Source organism: Scardinius erythrophthalmus, assembly GCF_964197995.2.
Source record: "Scardinius erythrophthalmus genome assembly, chromosome: 3".
Lineage (NCBI taxonomy): Eukaryota > Metazoa > Chordata > Actinopteri > Cypriniformes > Leuciscidae > Scardinius > Scardinius erythrophthalmus.
The window spans coordinates 56,508,832-56,528,045 of record NC_138223.1 but is presented as its reverse complement, the minus strand read 5'-3'; the positions used below and the strand labels follow the sequence as shown (position 1 = coordinate 56,528,045).

The following is a 19,214-nucleotide window of genomic DNA, read 5'->3' as shown; positions in this document are numbered from 1 at the left end:
ACTGTTTGTGAGTTGGGGTTATATACAGTTTATACAGGTGTTCAGAGCTACATTATCCTTTTCATTTTTGAATATTTGATTTAAATGGTGTTTGCAGTAACACATGAAATAATTGCAATTTGTATGTCTTTAAAGGCACAATATGTATTTTTTTGCTTTAAAAATATAAAAAATCACTATATCTATGTTATATATTTTTTAAAGTTGTGTATTTACATTATGCCGAGAGTTCCAATTAACTTCTAAATCCAGAGAAATTAATATTTTAATTCGAAGACACGGACTGTGTCTTTATTTCCGTTATGTCGCAGTCAATGGCGTCATATCCGCTTTGTCCCTGGTTTCCGCCTATGGTTTCCGCTCGTACTGCCATGGTAACCAGAGCTATGAGCAGAGCCCTCTGATTAACCAAAGCGACAGACTCAGACAACCGTGGAGTTTGCAATGTCTATCTGCACGCTGTTGTTGTTTCGTTCAAACATTATGGACCATGGCAAGCAGACTTTAGATAAAAAAGGAGAACTAAAACGAGAATCAATATCAGCGCAGTGTTTTCGAGATGCCGAGAGCTCCCATAGACAGTATATAAACGAGAGCTCCACGTCCGAGACTTCGACCGCTTCTACATGTACTTTATTAAACAGGTGGGCACATTTACATAAAACTAATCAATGTAACAATGATAAAATGTTATAATATGATCTGTATGTTATTCTCATGTTGATGTAGCTTACTGCTAGTCTCATACAGACAAACTAACACAAAAATTTCAACACACTGAAATGCAGTTTAGTGTGCTAAATGTAATGTTAGACCAAGTGAAACAGCGCTGCGTTACCTCACAAGTTTAATTTGTCTAATAAACTGACCTGTGAGTAGTAATTCTGCACTTGCGTGTAGTTCGGTAGAATGAAATGTTCAATTCCTTTTATATCCGCGGGACTCGCAGCGCGTTTGGAGCTGATAGCTGTCTCTTAGCAATCCCGAACTGCTTCATATCACAGTCATGATAAAAGCATCGATGTATTCAGTCATCCATAAACATTATTAGATCGGCCGGCTTGACGTTGACGACAAGATCCATAATTCTTAGCATGTGTTGCGTCATCAAACTACGCCTTTGTTATTGTAAGACGTTAGCGACCCCTAGTGGACAAAAAAAATCCATACTGTACGTTTAATCAAACTTATTCTGAATAGCTTGTGTTTTTCTTTGAACTACATTGCTTATGCTGTGAGACGGGTTAAAAAAACAAACATGGTAAATGTAAAGGTTACCAGCATTTTTCCTTTTTCAAAACATGTTTATATTAGACACTGTTCTGCTTTTGCCCTGTTCTGCAACTACTTCATGAAACTCCTCCTTGAACTCTGAGTAAAGCAGGTGTAACAAGTAGAACATCTAAAACTGAAAGCAGAAACACAAGAGCTTCACATCGGAAAGGAAAGAGGCTGAAAAAGCTGCATAAACCAGCAGGATATTTTATGGTAAGTAAAAGTTTAAAGCAAATGGCTTTTCTGTATGCTGTGTCTTTGTATGGATAAATGATGTGAATTTTCCTAATTTATAAAGTATATTGGCAGGACTAATATCTTTCTGTATAGAAAGAAGAGTGACGCTGCTTCTAAAATGAGTCTCTATGAGAAAACAGAGGAGGGAGGTTCTCAGTCCCAGAGATCTCAAGATCACAGCCGTGTGTCTATGAAGAGTAAAAGATCTATGATTAATCCTCTTGAGTTCAGTGATAAACTAGTGACCTCTGATACTATGTGAGTATAAACTGATAAAAGTATTTTAACTGCTAACATATTAGTTCATGTGTAAACATTCATTACAAAATATACACAGAGGGAATACATTTTCTAACTTAAATTTTCATTCTGTATAAATATTAAATCTATGGAAGAGCCTCAATTATATCTAGTGAAACGAATATATGCCATTAAGCATTGTAGGAATTAACAACAAATATTTGAGTCATTACCAGAGATGGAGACTTCTGGACATGAAATACCCAGCCATCAATGTCATGTAATTCTTTAAATGTGCAGGTTATTATTTGCCTACAGTACATCATTAATCTACAGTATGCCTATGTAGGCAGAGGTGGAAAGTAATACTATTAGTTGCTGACGAGTTAATAATTCAGTGTAATGGTACTGTTATTGGTATAAATACTATAAATCATAGTGCTATTACAATATATAACAATTGCTTTATCCAAATGAATGTCACAATTATTGCACTTTCTATCTGTTGTGCTCAGCCTGTTTAGTGTGCCTGTATCTGTGAATTTTAACAGAAACTCACTTGCTGTCAGCACAAGTGTTTATGCAAAATAGAAATATTCAGGTAACGCAGAAACATGTCTCCAACACATTTAAGAGCACACGCATCTAACAAAGCAGATCATATTCATTATCAATTACTATTGATTTTATCAATTACTTGTTGTAGCTCTATAATCAACTTTGTTTCTAATTTTGGAGAAAAAAAAGTGAGTACAAAAAAATGACATTTTTTTTCCTGTATACTGCTTGTTTTGGTTTTAATCATTATATATACAACAAGCTAAAACCCACACCTAAAGTTAATTTCATTACACTTATGCATCTCTGTAGTTATTAGTGGATCCTGCTCCCCTGTATGCTCTTATATTTTGGCAGTGTGGAAACAGATGCCCATACTGAAGACAAGCAGAAGGATTCTCCTCAAACAATGGATAATGAACTACAAAGAGTCAAAGACCAGCACAAATCCAGCATGAAGGTCAAGTATGAGGGATTATTTTTTGAGGGAAACAAACTACAAGAGAATGAAACCCTCCTGAACAGGATCTACACACAGCTCTACATCATAGAGGGAGAGAGAGAAGGAGTGAATGAAGAACATGAGGTTTCACAGATGGAGAAAACAGCCAGAACACAACACTCACAAGACACTCCAATCTACTGCAATGACATCTTTAAAGCCTCACCTGAACCAGAATGTGAGGAGAAAGACCAAATCAAGACTGTTCTTACTAAAGGCATCGCTGGAATTGGGAAAACCGTCTCTGTGCAGAAGTTCATTCTGGACTGGGCCGAGGGAAAAGCCAATCAGGATGTAGATTTCATATTTGTGCTTACATTTCGAGAGCTGAACTTGATCCGAGATGATCAGTACAGTCTTCAGAAACTTCTACAGGACTTTCATCCTGAACTTCAAGATCTGGACTCAAAGATTTATGAGCAGTGTAATGTTCTGTTCATCGTTGATGGTCTGGATGAAAGCAGAATCACACTGATGTTTTCAGACACTCAGAAAATTTCTGATGTGACTGAGACTTCATCAGTGGGTGTGTTGATGTCAAACCTTATTAAAGGAGAGCTTCTTCCCTCTGCTCTCATATGGATCACCTCCAGACCAGCAGCAGCCAATCAGATCCCCCCCAAATACATCAACCGTCTGACAGAGATTCAGGGATTCAATGAGCCTCAGAAGGAGGAATATTTAAGGAAGAGAATCAGTGACGAGCATCAAGCCAGCAGAATCATCTCACACATCAGAAGAGCAAGAAGCCTCAACATTATGTGCCACATACCCGTCTTCTGCTGGATCTCATCCACTGTGCTTCAAAAGCTCCTGGAAGAAGATCCGAGTGCAGAAATCCCTCAAACTCTGACTGAAATGTACATCCACTTCCTGCTGATTCAGATCAACATGAGGAATCAGAAGCACGAAGAAGGAGATCCAGAGAAACTACTGCCGTCCAACAGAGAAGTGATTGTGAAACTTGCTGAAGTGGCTTTCAAACAGCTGATGAAGGGCAATGTGATGTTCTATGAGGAGGACCTGATTGAGAGCGGCATAGACGTCACTGATGCCTCAGTGTATTCTGGGATTTGCACTGAGATCTTTAAGGAGGAATCTGTGATTCATCAGAGGAAAGTCTACAGCTTCATCCATCTGAGCGTTCAGGAGTTTCTTGCTGCTTTCTATGTGTTTTACCATTATGTAATGAAAAATGTTGACACATTGCAGTTTATTGATGTAGTGCATACTCTGCTAAAAGGTGCAGTAGATAAAGCTCTTGAGAGTGAGAATGGACAGCTGGATCTGTTCCTGCGGTTCCTGCTGGGCGTCTCACTGGAGTCAAATCAGAGACTCTTACAGGATCTACTGACACACACAGAGAACAGCTCAGAGAGCATCAGGAGAACCACACAGTACATTAAAGAGAAGATCAAAGATGGACATGGACTCTCCACTGAAAGATCCATCAATCTGTTCCTCTGTCTGCTGGAAGTCAAAGATCAGACTATGTCCAGAGAGATTCAAGAGTTTGTGAAATCAGACAAACACTCAGAGAAGAAACTCTCTCCTGATCACTGCTCAACAATCGCCTACGTGCTTCAGATGTCAGAGGAGGCGCTGGATGAGCTGGACCTCAAGAAATACAACACATCAGATGAGGGGAGAAGAAGACTGATACCAGCTGTGATCAACTGCTGGAAAGCCATGTGAGTGTATTGTATTACATTGAAAAGTTTCTGAATATAATTACAATTGTTGTGATAACTTATACATCTTAAGTTTATATTTTATTATTTTAAAAAAATGTATTTTTACAAGGGCTGGGGGAATTAATCTGTTAATCTTTGTGATTAATTTGAGATGTTTAACGCATTAAATAAAATAATGCAATTGACGCAGCACCTTTTTATTTGCCTCGTTATAATGACTTCCTGTTGCGGCTGCTATTGAAAAGGCCGAAAATATGCCGTCCAGCCCCTCCGTGTTCTGCGATCAGGTTTCATTCTCGCACAGCTTGTTTAGTAACTTCACGAGCGCGTCTTTTCCGCTCCGTGTGTGCACTGCGCTCTCCGTTCCTTTCTGTGTGTGTGTGTGTGTGTGTGTGTGTGTCTGCGCGCTGCGCTCTCTCCGAAATGTTCTGCTCCGTGTTTGCACTGGCCATTCTGTTCTGTCGTTAACAGCCCAAATGCTCGAATCATGTACCGATCACACACTGGAAAAGCTAAAATTCCGCTCAGAAAAGTCCGCTCAAATAACGTGAAATTACTCAGTAGTAGACTTATGTTTGCTAAGCTAGTATAGCCATGCTGGGCAACAATGGTAAAATTACCTGCTCTGATCACATGCTCTGTTAATAATAGCATTGTATGACTATACTTTAGTTTGATAATTAGTCAAAAAATAAATCTGTTAAGTCTGAGTATGTTGCATAGAACTGAATGAAGAATAATATATTGATATATCTCATGTTTAATATTTTAATATAGGGCTATTTTCTGTCCTATTTGTGTGGACATTTTCTTTCCGTCCCCCTGCTTTCCGTTTTTTTGTGTGTTGTTTAATTTAAATATTGATGATTACAAGTTTGGGGGAAATGCGATTAATTACGATTAATCACTTTTTTTTCGATTCCTAGCCCTAATTTTTACATGAATGCTGCTGATATTATTTAAATCTTAATTGTAGAATGCAGTTAACAAATATAAATCTCATATCTTTCAGTCTTGCTGGCTGTAATCTCACTGCTAAGTGTTGTGAGAGTTTGTCATCAGCTCTTCAGTCCTCAAACTGTGTCCTGAGAGAGCTCGATCTGAGTAACAATGACCTGCAGGATTCAGGAGTGAAACTGCTCTCTGATGGACTGAAGAGTCCAAGCTGTCGGCTGGAGATACTCAGGTTTGACTTTTACATTGAGTCATTCATATGTTGATAATTATTTGAAGATTATGATTCCATACTCAGCTTTAAAACAACCCGTTCACTGTTGATGTGTGCCTATAGATGATCTGACTGTGTTTCTCTAGGCTGTCAGGCTGTATGGTGACAGAGGAAGGCTGTGGTCATGTGTCTTCAGCTCTGAGTTCAAACCCATCACACCTGAGAGAGCTGGATCTGAGCTACAATCACCCAGGAGATTCAGGAGTCAAGCTGCTCTCTGAGAAACTGAATGATCCGAACTGCTCACTGCAGATAATCAAGTATGTGGGGTACAAGTTAAGAATGATTCTCGTTTCTTATGATCTCTGCATTTAATAATTAAATCCATATTTATAATGTATAGCATAATGTAATTTTACTATATTATTTATTGCAGTTTTTACATATTTACAGTAAAAGTGCAATATTGGCAGAAAGTGCTTGCTTGAAATACAACTAAAAACATTAAGTATACAAATTAGAATATATAGAATATATATACGTTAAGATTTTGAAGGTGGTAGAGATAACCATGAAGTGTTATTTACAGAGTTACTGAATGCACATAATTTACAACTAAGTGAAGTTCACAAACATAATTTCAGATGGGGTGAACCCATCTAATCTTTCAATTAACTGCCAGAGCATAGAATCAGCCGCTCACCTTGCTCTGACATCAGCTGTTTTGGTATCCCTCCAACTCCAGCAACATAATTTAGGCATCTTGCTACCATACTTATCATCCAAACATTAGTAGTCCCACTGGGGGTATATCTAAGCTCGAGTTGAAGCTGCTTCCTCAAGCCCCTCCACTGCGGACAGCAAGCCAAATATTCTTAACTTTAAAGCTTAAAGATTGTAAGGGCAAATAAACTTGTTTTACAATTATATGCATATATAAAATCATTTGTATCTCCTTTGGCTGTTCACTAGGGGCTCAAAAACACTACAGTATATTTCCTATAAATCTGTTCACTGGGGCCTGAACATATCAAGATGTATAAAAATCTCAAGTCATTGAGACATGCAGCTCTGTGAAGTTGCTTTGGAACAATATGTATTGAGAAATGTGCTATACAAATAAACTTGACTTTATATTACTAGTCTGTATGTGAATATCTATTCAAACTACTTACAATTTGTTTTGTCTGTGTCTTTATGTATCTTCTTAGTTTGGATCATGGAGGACGCTTCAGGATAAAATCAGGACTACGAAAATGTAGGGTCTTTCTCTGGCACACTCTTGCACATTTAATGAAAACAAATGAGAAAAAATAAACTCTTGTGTTATTTGTTATTTGTACTCTTGTGTTCAGATGCCTGTGATCTCACACTGGATCTAAACACAGCAAATACTCATCTCATTCTGTCTGAGGGGAACAGAAAGATCAAATATGTGAAAGAGCCGCAGCTGTATGCTGATCATCAAGAGAGATTTGCTGATAATCCTCAGGTTCTGTGTCGAGAAGGTCTGACTGGACGCTGTTACTGGGAGGTTGAATGGGGCTCAGGGGTTGTTGAACGGACTGGCTGGGCTCGTGTAGCAGTGGCTTATAAAGGTATCAGCAGGAAAGAAGGAATTGTCTGTAAGTTTGGATACAATGACAAATCATGGTGTATTTTCTGCACTGGTAATGGATTTGTTGTCTGGCACAATAATGAGAGCAATAACATACCAATCCATGTAACAAAATCTAAGAGAGTAGGAGTGTATCTGGACTGGCCGTCCGGCACTCTGTCCTTCTACAGCGTCTCTGACACACACACACTCACACACTTATACACATTCAACACCACATTCACTGAACCCCTCTATGCTGGATTTAAAGTTTTTGAGTCTGAACTGTGTCTGTGTCAGATTTAACAAACAAACACTGGCTTACATCCCAAGGTAGACTGAGTACAGACTAAATATTTCTCTTCTCACACAAGTTGCACACAGATGATGAATGAATATGCACATACACACTGGCATGGGGACATTTCTTAGAAAGTAATTTTGTTATAATAAATCCCATATTTATCCTGGCCAGCATTTGTGCAGGACAGCAAAAAATACAATTGCACTCAATCTACTCTACTTAATTATCTGTCCGTTCATTATGTGCTGAAATATCACACTACTTTATTTATTTATGGCTAATAACTTTTGGTTGTAAAATTTATAATGGCCTGGGAGTATGTTCTGAAAAAAACAAGAATACAATATTATAAATGGCCAGTTTTAATATATGGCAACAAGTCCCTAAACATTTCCACTCCCTCCACCCCGAATTTCCTTTATTATTTGTCTGCAAGTATCACGCCACCACTTTGTAAAATCAAAAATTAATTTTAATCTATTTTATGTATTTGATGGGAGCTGAGAGGAATTTAGTTAGAAATACACACAAAAGGAACAATTATATTACTTTACCAACATTTATTGTATTATTCTTTAAAATAAATGCAAATTAAGCTCACAGCAATAGGTTGTTACTGCTTTCAAAATTTGTTGAAGAAATAATGTAACTACAGACTTAGTAAATGAAAAATGTAGTACATGTAAAATAAAAAAAAATAGAAATTGTAAAACATGAATGGTTAAAACACTATCTAAATAATAAAATAACAAATGTGAATTAAAGAAACAAACATGTCTTTATTGGATCAACACTGTCATGTACTTTTCATTTACAGTAAAGTTTTAGACATTCAGTTTTGTTTCCTTTTACCCAGCATTACATGTCATTTTTGCCAAAATACCTTGTGAGATGCATGATATTCTATCATGTAAGCAAAGTCAACAGTGATTACAAGGTGTCTGGTTTCATATCTGACATGTTATCTAATTGATGACTAGTCTATTCTTGGGCGATGGTTTAGACGTCTATTAAATTTTCACCGACAGCCCAAATTTTGGCATGTTTTAGCCTAGATGTCTGGGCTGTGTTTGTATGGCTATTAGATGTCTTTTAAACTCGAAATTTCTTGCTGGGTTATGTTCCTTTCCTTTTATTTACAGAAATGTGGCACCTTATATACTGTTGGCCTGTTGTCAGCATAAAAAGTAATACATACAAATGTTCTTTTAAATGAACTCGCTGTATGTTGTCTGTTTACAGTGAAACTGTTCTGCTATTAATGTTAAAAGAGTGAGGGCATCGTTTCAGGGTTACGAACAAACTGACTTTGACTGTCACTGTGTGTATGACAGTCTTTACTCTTCTAGAGATACTCTGATATGTGAAGAAACTCCAGCAGCTTTCATCTATTGACTGTCAGATAGCAGACACACAAATACAGCACAGAATATACAGAAGATGTTTGTAAATCATAGAGACATTCAGCAGTAGTTACTCTTCATGCTTCAGATGTCAGAGAGTGTTGTGTAAGCATCACAGGAGGCTGGTGAAACCATAATAAGTCATAAGAGTCACTGCAGGAGTCACTGAGATCCTGTTTTCTCAGGATTGTGTGCGAGACAAAAGCAAATTAACTGGTTCCTCCAAATGTACCGTTACTGCAATGTTTTATTGTAAATCTGCAGTGTTTTGTGTCCTATATCCATCACACAGTTCAACCAACAAAATGTATCAATGTATTTATACTGCCCAAAATCTGCTGCGTTTCCACTGTCGGGCCAGTGCTTCACTAAAACACGCCCCCCACATAACAACATTGTTTCGGCCCAGATCCGGCCCACATCTGGCACACGTGGAAAGATGATCTGGCCCACATGCAGCGTGGAATTACGGCACTTGGGTGGGCAGCTCCTATTTGCCAGATCTGGGCCACAAGCAGGCCATAGCAATGCCACATGTCAGCCGAGAGCAAAGAAATAAACCAGAACTGGACCTTATCTGAGCCACAAAATCTGTGTATATTAAATATGGAGTCATCTCAGCCTTAACCCTCTGCGGTCTGAGCTGTTTTCTGGGCCCTGGAGGTGTTCTGACATGCTCTGACATTTCTGGTTATTTCTGTTACTTGTGACATTTTCATGGCTAAAGTCTAATTACACTGTATTCAGCACAAACTCTGCTACAATAATATATCAGCAGCATGTGTGTAAAAGTTTGTAGTTTAACCCTCTGAGGTCGACAAACGCGCCGGCGCGTTTTGCTGGATTTTCTCCACATTGTAGCACTATAAACTTAAATTTCTCCGTCATTTATGGTCATACAGAAAAAATAAATATAAAAAAAGAATCTGTGGTATTTCTACTTTTGTATGTGTCCACTTCCAATCAAATCAAAACATTGTGCTTTTGTAAAATAAAGAAAATAAACAGTGTGTGCGTTCTGCCTCTCCGTCGCGGTGAACTTTTTTTTCTTGAGCACGTCTATAAACTGAAACAAAACTCAGCGAATACTTGTCACACATTTATGAGCCATACACCTTTATAAACATTTAAGTGTGTACTTTTAAATGATCGGATTCAAAACGAAAACAAATATTCTCTGTTTAAGTAATTTGTATAAAACCAACAAGATTTCCAGCTTCTCAAACGCTTCCTAATTATTTTTAATTCGGCCACGCCCACTCGCGCAAAAGATATTCACATGCAAATCTCCACATGGAACGCGATCGCCCTCATTACCTCAACAACAAAACACTTCACTTCACTTTTCGTCGAGTTTGAAAGACGTGCCTGAGCTTACATTGGATTTACATCAGAAGAAGAAGAACGATATTTGAAGACAAGAAAGATAAGGTAAGTAATTCTTACATATTAGTTTGCTATTGTTGCATAAATTTCACATTGCAGTTGAACTGTTGCTAGATATATGGTGAATATTATAATATTTAGACCCGTGTTTACTGTTACTGTGTTTGTGGATATCTGCTCAAACGTAGATAGGCTATGTATATGGTAGGCCTAACCATAATGTTTTATATTTGATCGCAATCGCGTTTTAATGTATCATATTTTTGATCGCGATCGCGTTTTAATGTATCATATTTTTGATCGTGATCGCGTTTGAATGTATCATATTTTGGAAAAGCAAAACGCTCCAAACGGCTTCATGTTTTTACTATTATCTCATTTCATATCATCATAACGAATGGAAACATTTGAAGTAACATGATAATCAATATATTTTTCTCTAGCTTAGTTGTTACTGAAATCTTTTTGAAAATATATATAGGCTGCTATATTGTTATTATTTTATGCAGCACTGCGCATAGCCTATACCTACAAGGCACAACAAACCTGGTGTTCATTATATGTTGTTGGAAACATTTGTGTGAGTGTGTGTGTGTATTCTGTGAATTTTAAAAAGCAATTTTAACAAGAAAAATCTAAAATGTATTCCCAAAATCGTGCAGGCCTTTCTCTTGATATCAGTATGTTCTTTTTTTTTTTTTTTTTCAGGGCCCAGATGCCACTGAGTCCTGCTGACTTAAACATTCACAGTACATGTCTCTGTACATGAACATGGTAAAGTGAAAATCAAACACCTTAGAAAATGAAAGGTATGTACAATGTTTTTAGGAATGGCACAAAGGTCTCTTTCTTCAATAAGTGCTTTTTTGTTGTGTATCTTTGGATTATGTTGTGTTGTAAATAAATCCAAACAATTTTAAAAGCCATTCTTTTTTAAATCTCCTCATTCTTTGTGCAAGGTTGGTCAGAATGATGGGCCCTGATAAGCTCCTAATAGGGCCATTAGGGAGGTTCTTTGTCTTTCTCAGGTGTGGAAAGCTTTCATATTAATGAGGTGATCCGCCCCTTCGCATATTGCTTTCTAACACAAAACACGTCGTAAAATTTTTAAATCAATATATTGTCTTCTCTGAATGAGCAGTCAGGGTGATTCTCACATAGTTTTAGAGCAAATATTCTAGGCTACGTGATACAATTTTCAAAAGTCTTGTGAAGAAATAATCAGTATGGGTTTCATGACCTTATTTCAGTGAGAATTTATTTTTGTATTTTCACAAACCACGCATAAATGTCATTATCTCAAAACTACAAACTTTTACATACATGCTGCTGATATATTATTGTAGCAGAGTTTGTGCTGAATACAGTGTAATTAGACTTTAGCCATGAAAATGTCACAAGTAACAGAAATAACCACAAATGTCAGAGCATGTCAGAACACCTCCAGGGCCCAGAAAACAGCTCAGACCTCAGAGGGTTAAGATAATGACATTTATGCGTGGTTTGTGAAAATACAAAAAAAAATTCTCACTGAAATAAGGTCATGAAACCCATACTGATTATTTCTTCACAAGACTTTTGAAAATTGTATGACGTAGCCTAGAATATTTGCTGCAAAACTATGTGAAAATCACCCTGACTGCTCATTCAGATAAGACAATATATTGATTTAAAAATTTTACGACGTGTTTTGTGTGATAAAGCTTTATGCGAGAGCTCATGATATGAGCTCATAATTACTCATAATATGTAAGCTTTTCACACCTGAGAAAGACAAAGAACCTCCCCTAACGGCCCTATTAGGAGCTATCAGGCCCTTTCATTCTGAGCAATCTTGCACAATACTGTAAATGAGGAGATTTAAAAAAGAATGGCTTTTAAATTGTTTGGATTTATTTACAACACAACATAATCCAAAGATACACAACAAATGCCAAAAAAGCACTTCAAAGACAGAGACCTTTGTGCCATTCCTAAAAACATTGTACATACCTTTCATTTCCAAGATTTTCACTTTACCATGTTCACGTACAGAGACTCAGAATGTTGAAGTCCTCAGTGGCATCTGAGCCCTGAAAAAAAAGTGAACATACTGATATCTAGAGAAAGGCCTGCACGATTTTGGAAATAAATATTAGATTTTTCTGGTTAAAATTGCTTTTTAAAATTCCTTTTTAAAATTCACAGAATACACACACACACACACACACACACACAAATGTTTCCAACAATATATAATTAAAATGAACACCAGGTTTGTTGTGCCTTGTAGGCATAAGGTATATGCGCAGTGCCAGATAAAATAATAATAACAATAAATAACCTATAGCAGTATAAATCTTCCAAAAGATTTCAGTAACAACTAAGCTAGAGAAAAATATATTGATTATCATGTTACTTCAAATGTTTCCATCCGTTATGATGATATGAAATGCAAGGGCGTAGGTTTGGCCTCAGCTTTGGTGGGGACATCCCCCCTCCCCTTCCCCCTGGAATTATTTTGTTGTAAGATACCAGTGCTTTAATGGCGATTTCAGACTGTTGGCAATACAGAATATCACAATACAGAAGTGAATCTACTTCATCTCATTATATTGTATCCTGACCCCAATACACCATCCTGTATACTGTCCCTAAAGAGCTAGTATAACTGTATAGGTCCAGCTACTTCTTCCTCAACATGCTCTGTGACATCTTCACAAGATGTCTGAGTTTTCTGTATGTAATTAAATAATGAACAAATGAATAAAATACACACGTATCATAGTATGCATTCAACACAACAAATCCATTATTTTTATCTATTATTATTATTATTATTATTATCCATGATTACAGTATTCCATTAATACTAAAATTGTATATACTATTCTATATCAAATTCTATTGATATATTCTATTCTTAAATATTAAATTCTTAGGCTACACTCACTCACAAATACATTACATACATTACATAAATAGAATGTAGAAACGAAAAATGTCTCAGATCCACTGTTTATGTTGACTGCAAGATACTAAGTTAAGGTCAGCTAATTAACATTCAGTGACTTGCTAACGTAGCATTCTATCATGATAGCGCGACTTCTATGAGTCTATCAGTGCTGTGCTGCACAGCCTAATCAATACTCTTAGTTGAAAGATTGCTGCAGCTAGGTTTAACTGTAACACATACTATCACCAATACTATTTTCCACAGTAGAATCTGCATTTGAAAGCCTGGTCAGTCACTACTACTGCTAGTTTATTTGTGTGGCTAGTTATTTTGACTACTTACACTCTGCTTTATGAAAAAAGCTTTGTATGTCCCCTTTCTTCTTCTTGGGTGGCATAGCTGATCTATCTACAAAGTACAAAAAGTGGCAAAAAACGGAATATTAAAATGTTTTACTCTGGCCTTTGTATGTGGCAGAGAGACAGCCCTGGTAACTTACCGTCGGCGTCGCGCGCGCGCGCGCACACACACACACACACACACACAAACACACACACACACACACCACCCGCTCGCTGCCAGTGCAAGCACAAAAGTAGTCCCGGCCCGCGCGTGTAGCCTGTCAGATACACCGCCGCCAATCAAATTACGGCGTTTCTTGTACTGTCGTTGTTTGGGCCGTTGGAATCGATCCAAATAGCAGCGCAAAGATCCAAATAGCAGTTCAAAGGAGCTTTGCTAAATATTGGTGGGGACAAATTTGTCATCTCAAAATATTGATTGGGACTAGTACCTAGCGTCCCCCCCTAAACCTACGCCCATGATGAAATGAGATAATAATAAAAACATGAAGCCGTTTGGTGCGTTTTGCTTTCGTCCGAAATATGATACATTCAAACGCGATCGCGGCACGATCGCGTTTGAACGTATCATATTTGCAAAATATGATACATTCAAACGCGATCGCTATCCAAAATATTATACATTCAAACGCGATCGCGATCCAAATATGATACATTCAAACGCGATCGGGCTCAAATATAAAAAATTATGGTTACCATATACATACAGTATCTATGTTTGAGCAGAAATCCACAAACACAGTAACAGTAAACACGGGTCTAAATATTATAATATTCCCCATATATCTAGCAACAGTTCAACTGCAACGTGACATTTATGCAACAATAACAAACTAATATGTAAGAATTTCTTACCTTACACCTTTCTTGTCTTCAAATTGCATTCTTCTTCTTCTGAGGTAGCCTAAATCCAATGTAAGCTCAGGCACGTCTTTCAAACTCGACGAAAAGTGAAGTGAAGTGTTTTGTTGTTGAGGTAATGAGCGAGTTCGCGTTCCATGTGGAACATTTTCTCACTGGTGAATGACACAAGATGTAGGCTATTGCAGTAACATTGTGTGGTGGATTTTTAATAGATAAAATAGTAAACTGTATATTAAACTAACCATGTTTCTAACATCTAACGTTACTTCTCTTTTTCAGGCCTAACATGACAACTCTTTGAAAAACAATGTGCTAAAACATTCTGTCCTGTGTTTTTGGATGTTGTATTGTTGCCATACCCCTTTGACATTGGTTGTGTGAGTGTAAAAATAACAAATTTGTGAACTGAAACTAGACAGACTAGACACTAAATTTGAACCTTGTGATTAACAATGAAGTAATCATTAAAACAAAGTTTGCTTTACCTGGTAACAGAAGGGTTTGTCTATGAAAACCAATCAAATTGTGGGGAAATTATGTAATGCAGCATGACATTTTTGCCATACCTCCTTATTCTATAATAAACTGTTGTATTCGTGTTAGCTGGTGGGATTATCAATGGGATTTGTCAGAGATCCTCCGGCCTTGCTTCTTCTTGGGGGAAATTCTTTGAGAACTACTCGAGAGATCCTCCGGCCGCGATTAAAGCATTTAAAGGACATTTGCCAAGGTCTGTTTGTCGATTATTTCTGTGCAGGAAGAAAGCTAGTTAGGGAAGCAAGTTAGTTAGGTAGACTATATATTAAGAGTTGATTGGAGACGTTAGGGATCGTCAATTGGAGACGGCCCAGGTATTTATTAAGCGTCGATTGGAGACGTTAGGGATTGTCGGCTGGAGATGGCCCAGGGAGATCGTCGATTGGAGACATCTCCGGTAGACTTAGGTCAGATGAGATAGGACTTAGTTAGGTAAAAATCTACAACAGTGTTTCCGGTCTGGCTGTACGTGTTCATGCTTTCAGGAGGCGTGGCTTTGGATAGCGATTTGCAGGCAGGGTGGGACATACGCTTTTAGTGCTATTAGGCTAAAGTTAGCATTTTCCCAGATGTCCTACAGCACCTTTAAAGGGGAGGTTGATTATGATTTCACTTTTCTATCTTTAGTTAGTGTGTAATGTTGCTGTTTGAGCATAAACAACATCTGCAAAGTCACTATGCTCAAAGTTCAAAGCAAAAGGAGATATTTGCTTTTAAAGAAATGCTTTTTAAGGACTAGAACAAACAGCTGGTAGGAACTACACAACATTCCTCCCGGATTAGTGACATCACCAATCCTAAGATTCACATAAACCCCGCCCCCTGAACACGATTTATAGATTATCAAGACAGAATATGCTAATCAATGACTAGAAGATAACTACATATAAGCTACATAAATTAATCAACTAACCATTCAGAAATGTTGTCTACATGTTGTCTCTTCTTCTTGAGCCTCTCCATCTTTCTGACTCCAGTTTGAACATAAAAGGCTAAACGTTTTTGAAATGTTCAGTGCATGTCTGTGTGAGTGCAAGCTGTTGAAGCTCTGCCCCCTGTGCCGGGAGCAGCAGCTCATTTGCATTTAAAAGGACAGACACAAAAACGGTGTGTTTTTACCCTCAAAAAGGGAAAATTTTAACATGCTATATAAAAATATCTGAATCTAAAAGTTTTGAGCTAAAACTTCACATACACACTCTGGGGACATCAGAGACTTATTTTACATCTTGTGAAAATGGCATTTTACCACCCCTTTAAGTAGATTTATAAACATATACAACAGTAACTCAGTTATAACTTTGGCTACCCTTGTTAAAAATAAATATACTAAAATGCACTTGAAATACATTTATTTTAGGCTAATTATGCAACAATTTTAGACATGCAGTTCGTTTCCTTTTATGAATTTCCACATTAATAAATGTGGCACCTTATATACTGTAGGCCTGTTTTAAGCATAAAAAGTAATACATATAAATGTTCTTTTAAATGAACTTACTGTATGTTGTTTGTTTACAGTGAAACTCTTCTGCTAGAAATGATTAAAGAGTGAGGGCATCGTTTCAGGGTTACGAACACACAGACTCTGACTGGCACTGTGTGTATGACAGTCTTTATTCTTCTAGAGATACTCTGTGTGAAGAAACTCCAGCAGCTTTCATCTCGTGACTGTAGAGAGGAGACAAACTATTTCATATGACACAAAAATACAGCAGAGGACATACATAAGATGTTTGGAAATCAGAGATATATTCAGCAGCTCTTCATGCTTCACATGTCAGAGACACTCTCTATAAGCGTCACAGGAGGCCGGTGAAACCATAATAAGTAATAAGAGCTGAGGGTTGAGTAATGCTTGAGCAAGTCACTGAAAGTCACTGAGATCCTCCCCTTTTCTCAGGATTGTGTGTGTGTGAGACAAAAGCAAATTAACTGGTTCCTCCAAATGTACCGTTACTGCAATATTTTATTGCAAACATGCAATGTTTTGTGTCCTGTATCCATCACACAGTTCAGTCTTATAAAACCCACACTCTTAGAAAGAATGTGTTAAAAATGACACAACCTGTGTTAAATTTTGACACATGTGTGGGTGAGCTCCAGGACTACTAGTTTTGTGTTAATTTTAACTCATTCACTGTGTAAGTCATTTTAACACACAAATTGTGTCATTGTAAAAAATAAAGCGAAAGGGCCAGATGCAACAATATTAACCGTTTAATCAATAGTCGAGTACAGAATGCATGTGCACACAACTTGTGTCAGATATGTGTCACATGTGACTGTAGTCGGTGTGTATTTGCCAGAGTCACTTCCTGTGTTTTTACAACTGAGTGTTTGGACAAACACTGAAATGTATTGTTAACTTGTGTTTATGGATTCCAGTGATGTTTAATAAAGAGTTTGTTTGAACATTTGGATGGTTTAGACATCATGAATCTACATAGACAAGCTCTTATTGAGAATTCACTGAGTTTTAGATGTTGATGTTTCATTGAATGTGTTATTTGTAGTCACCAGAATCGTGATTAATGGCTCCTTTATTTGAGCTCTTGACCCTTTACTCTTCATTTAGTTTTTCTCTGGCTGCTGTAACTGTATTTTAATAAAATACATTTGTTATGGCGGGTGAAAAGATGATCAAAGCCGTGTGTGGGCCGGATCTGGGCCAACGCTGTGTTGCTGTCTGGGAAATCAGATTGTTTTATTCTTTTTTCAAATGTTTTGAGTATTTTACATTTACTTGAACTCGATTTTCTAAACAATTTTAAGAAAGTTAACGTAACAATAAGTACATGAGCTTGTTTATTTTCCAGCTAATCGGGCTTAGAGGAAACAACGAGAACTAATGCTGCAAAGTGATTCAAATTCCTCTCTTACTCTCATTCTCATAGAAACACTCAAAGAAAAGTGTAACGGATGATAATGTTCTGTCAGCATGTCTTGTAAAGGCCGTCCAGAGGCTGTTAAATCTCACATAAAGACACAGAACAGTCTGACTGGAGCAGGAGATCCAGCATAGAGGGGTTCAGTGAATGTGTGTGTGTGTGTGAGAAGGACAGAGTGCGTTTAGTCATACGATTATTGTGCTAGACAAGATATCTTAAACGAGAACACTTCAGCTGCCAAGACCGTGCATTACAGCCGGACAATTAGTCATTATGGGCTTTCGCACCGGATAGCTCTGGGATCTCGCCACCAGGATGATTCCCCGAGAACTAATGGTTCCCCTAGGAATGTTTTCCTGGTTGCGTTCGCACCGCTAGTAGGAAGTTCCTGGTTTTTGGCGTGTTCGCAACACAGGAACTAGGAACCATTTTAGTTCTAGGATCTCCTTTTGGAGGAACTAATTTATCCTACTTCAGAGAGCAGTGAATCAGTGTAAGTGAAAATAATAATAATGGTGTAACGTGCAGCTTCTTCTCTATAGTTCTCCTCAATCCATTTCACAGCGTTCTTCTTTTCGCCTGTGAATCTCTCTTCCAGTCTGATGACCAGCAGAAACACACGAGGACCAGGAGCAGATAATTCCATACAATTCTTAATTTCTGCCTTAGTTTTGTTTTAATAAATTTTGATGTACATCTTGGAGGCCTGGAGTGTTGATTATAGAGATACTCCTGCTACCTTTTCTTCTCATTTTTCTCTCAAGATTGTTTTGTAACTGAGTCTGGATTAATATGCACTGTAAACTGTCAGTTAATCAAACAAAATGAATTATGGATTACAAATGATACGGTACTTTTTGTCCTTGAAGTTTCACAGCGATCACTTGTTTGATTTTCTCCTGGCAAGATAAAAGATAAAGATAAAACTGGTGAAAAGTCTCATCGACTTTTAAATTGGAGGACAGACCTGAGTCATAGAGATTTAGTAAACAATGGACCAGTAAACAACCACTTAGAACAATCAAATAACAGCAAGTTTCGTAAGTGTCAAGTTTAGCAAGTACCAATAGGAAATGAAACTGTTGTTATGTTTAGTACCATTATGATTTCTTATAACTATTTTCCACATGCTTACACAACATAATAGATTAATTTATGAATTATTCCTTTATCAGGTCGAGGAATAAACTAATTTCTTGCCTTTTTAGTTTACCTGAGGTCAGTGTTTTTTTCTAACTCTTGTCTTTTTATTGTATTTATT

The 19,214-nt window shown here is 37.3% G+C and overlaps 1 protein-coding gene across 1 annotated transcript; it reads left to right on the top strand.

The window, feature by feature from the left end:
• Window positions 1-1,630: 1,630 nt before the first annotated feature.
• On the top strand, window positions 1,631-7,577 carry LOC308687973 (NACHT, LRR and PYD domains-containing protein 3-like; the record flags this gene model as incomplete). Its single annotated transcript, XM_081360790.1, has 6 exons — window positions 1,631-1,770; window positions 2,668-4,503; window positions 5,519-5,692; window positions 5,821-5,994; window positions 6,886-6,932; window positions 7,030-7,577. 6 exons carry the CDS (start codon window positions 1,631-1,633, stop codon window positions 7,575-7,577), a joined length of 2,919 nt encoding a protein of 972 aa, XP_081216916.1.
• Window positions 7,578-19,214: the final 11,637 nt, after the last annotated feature.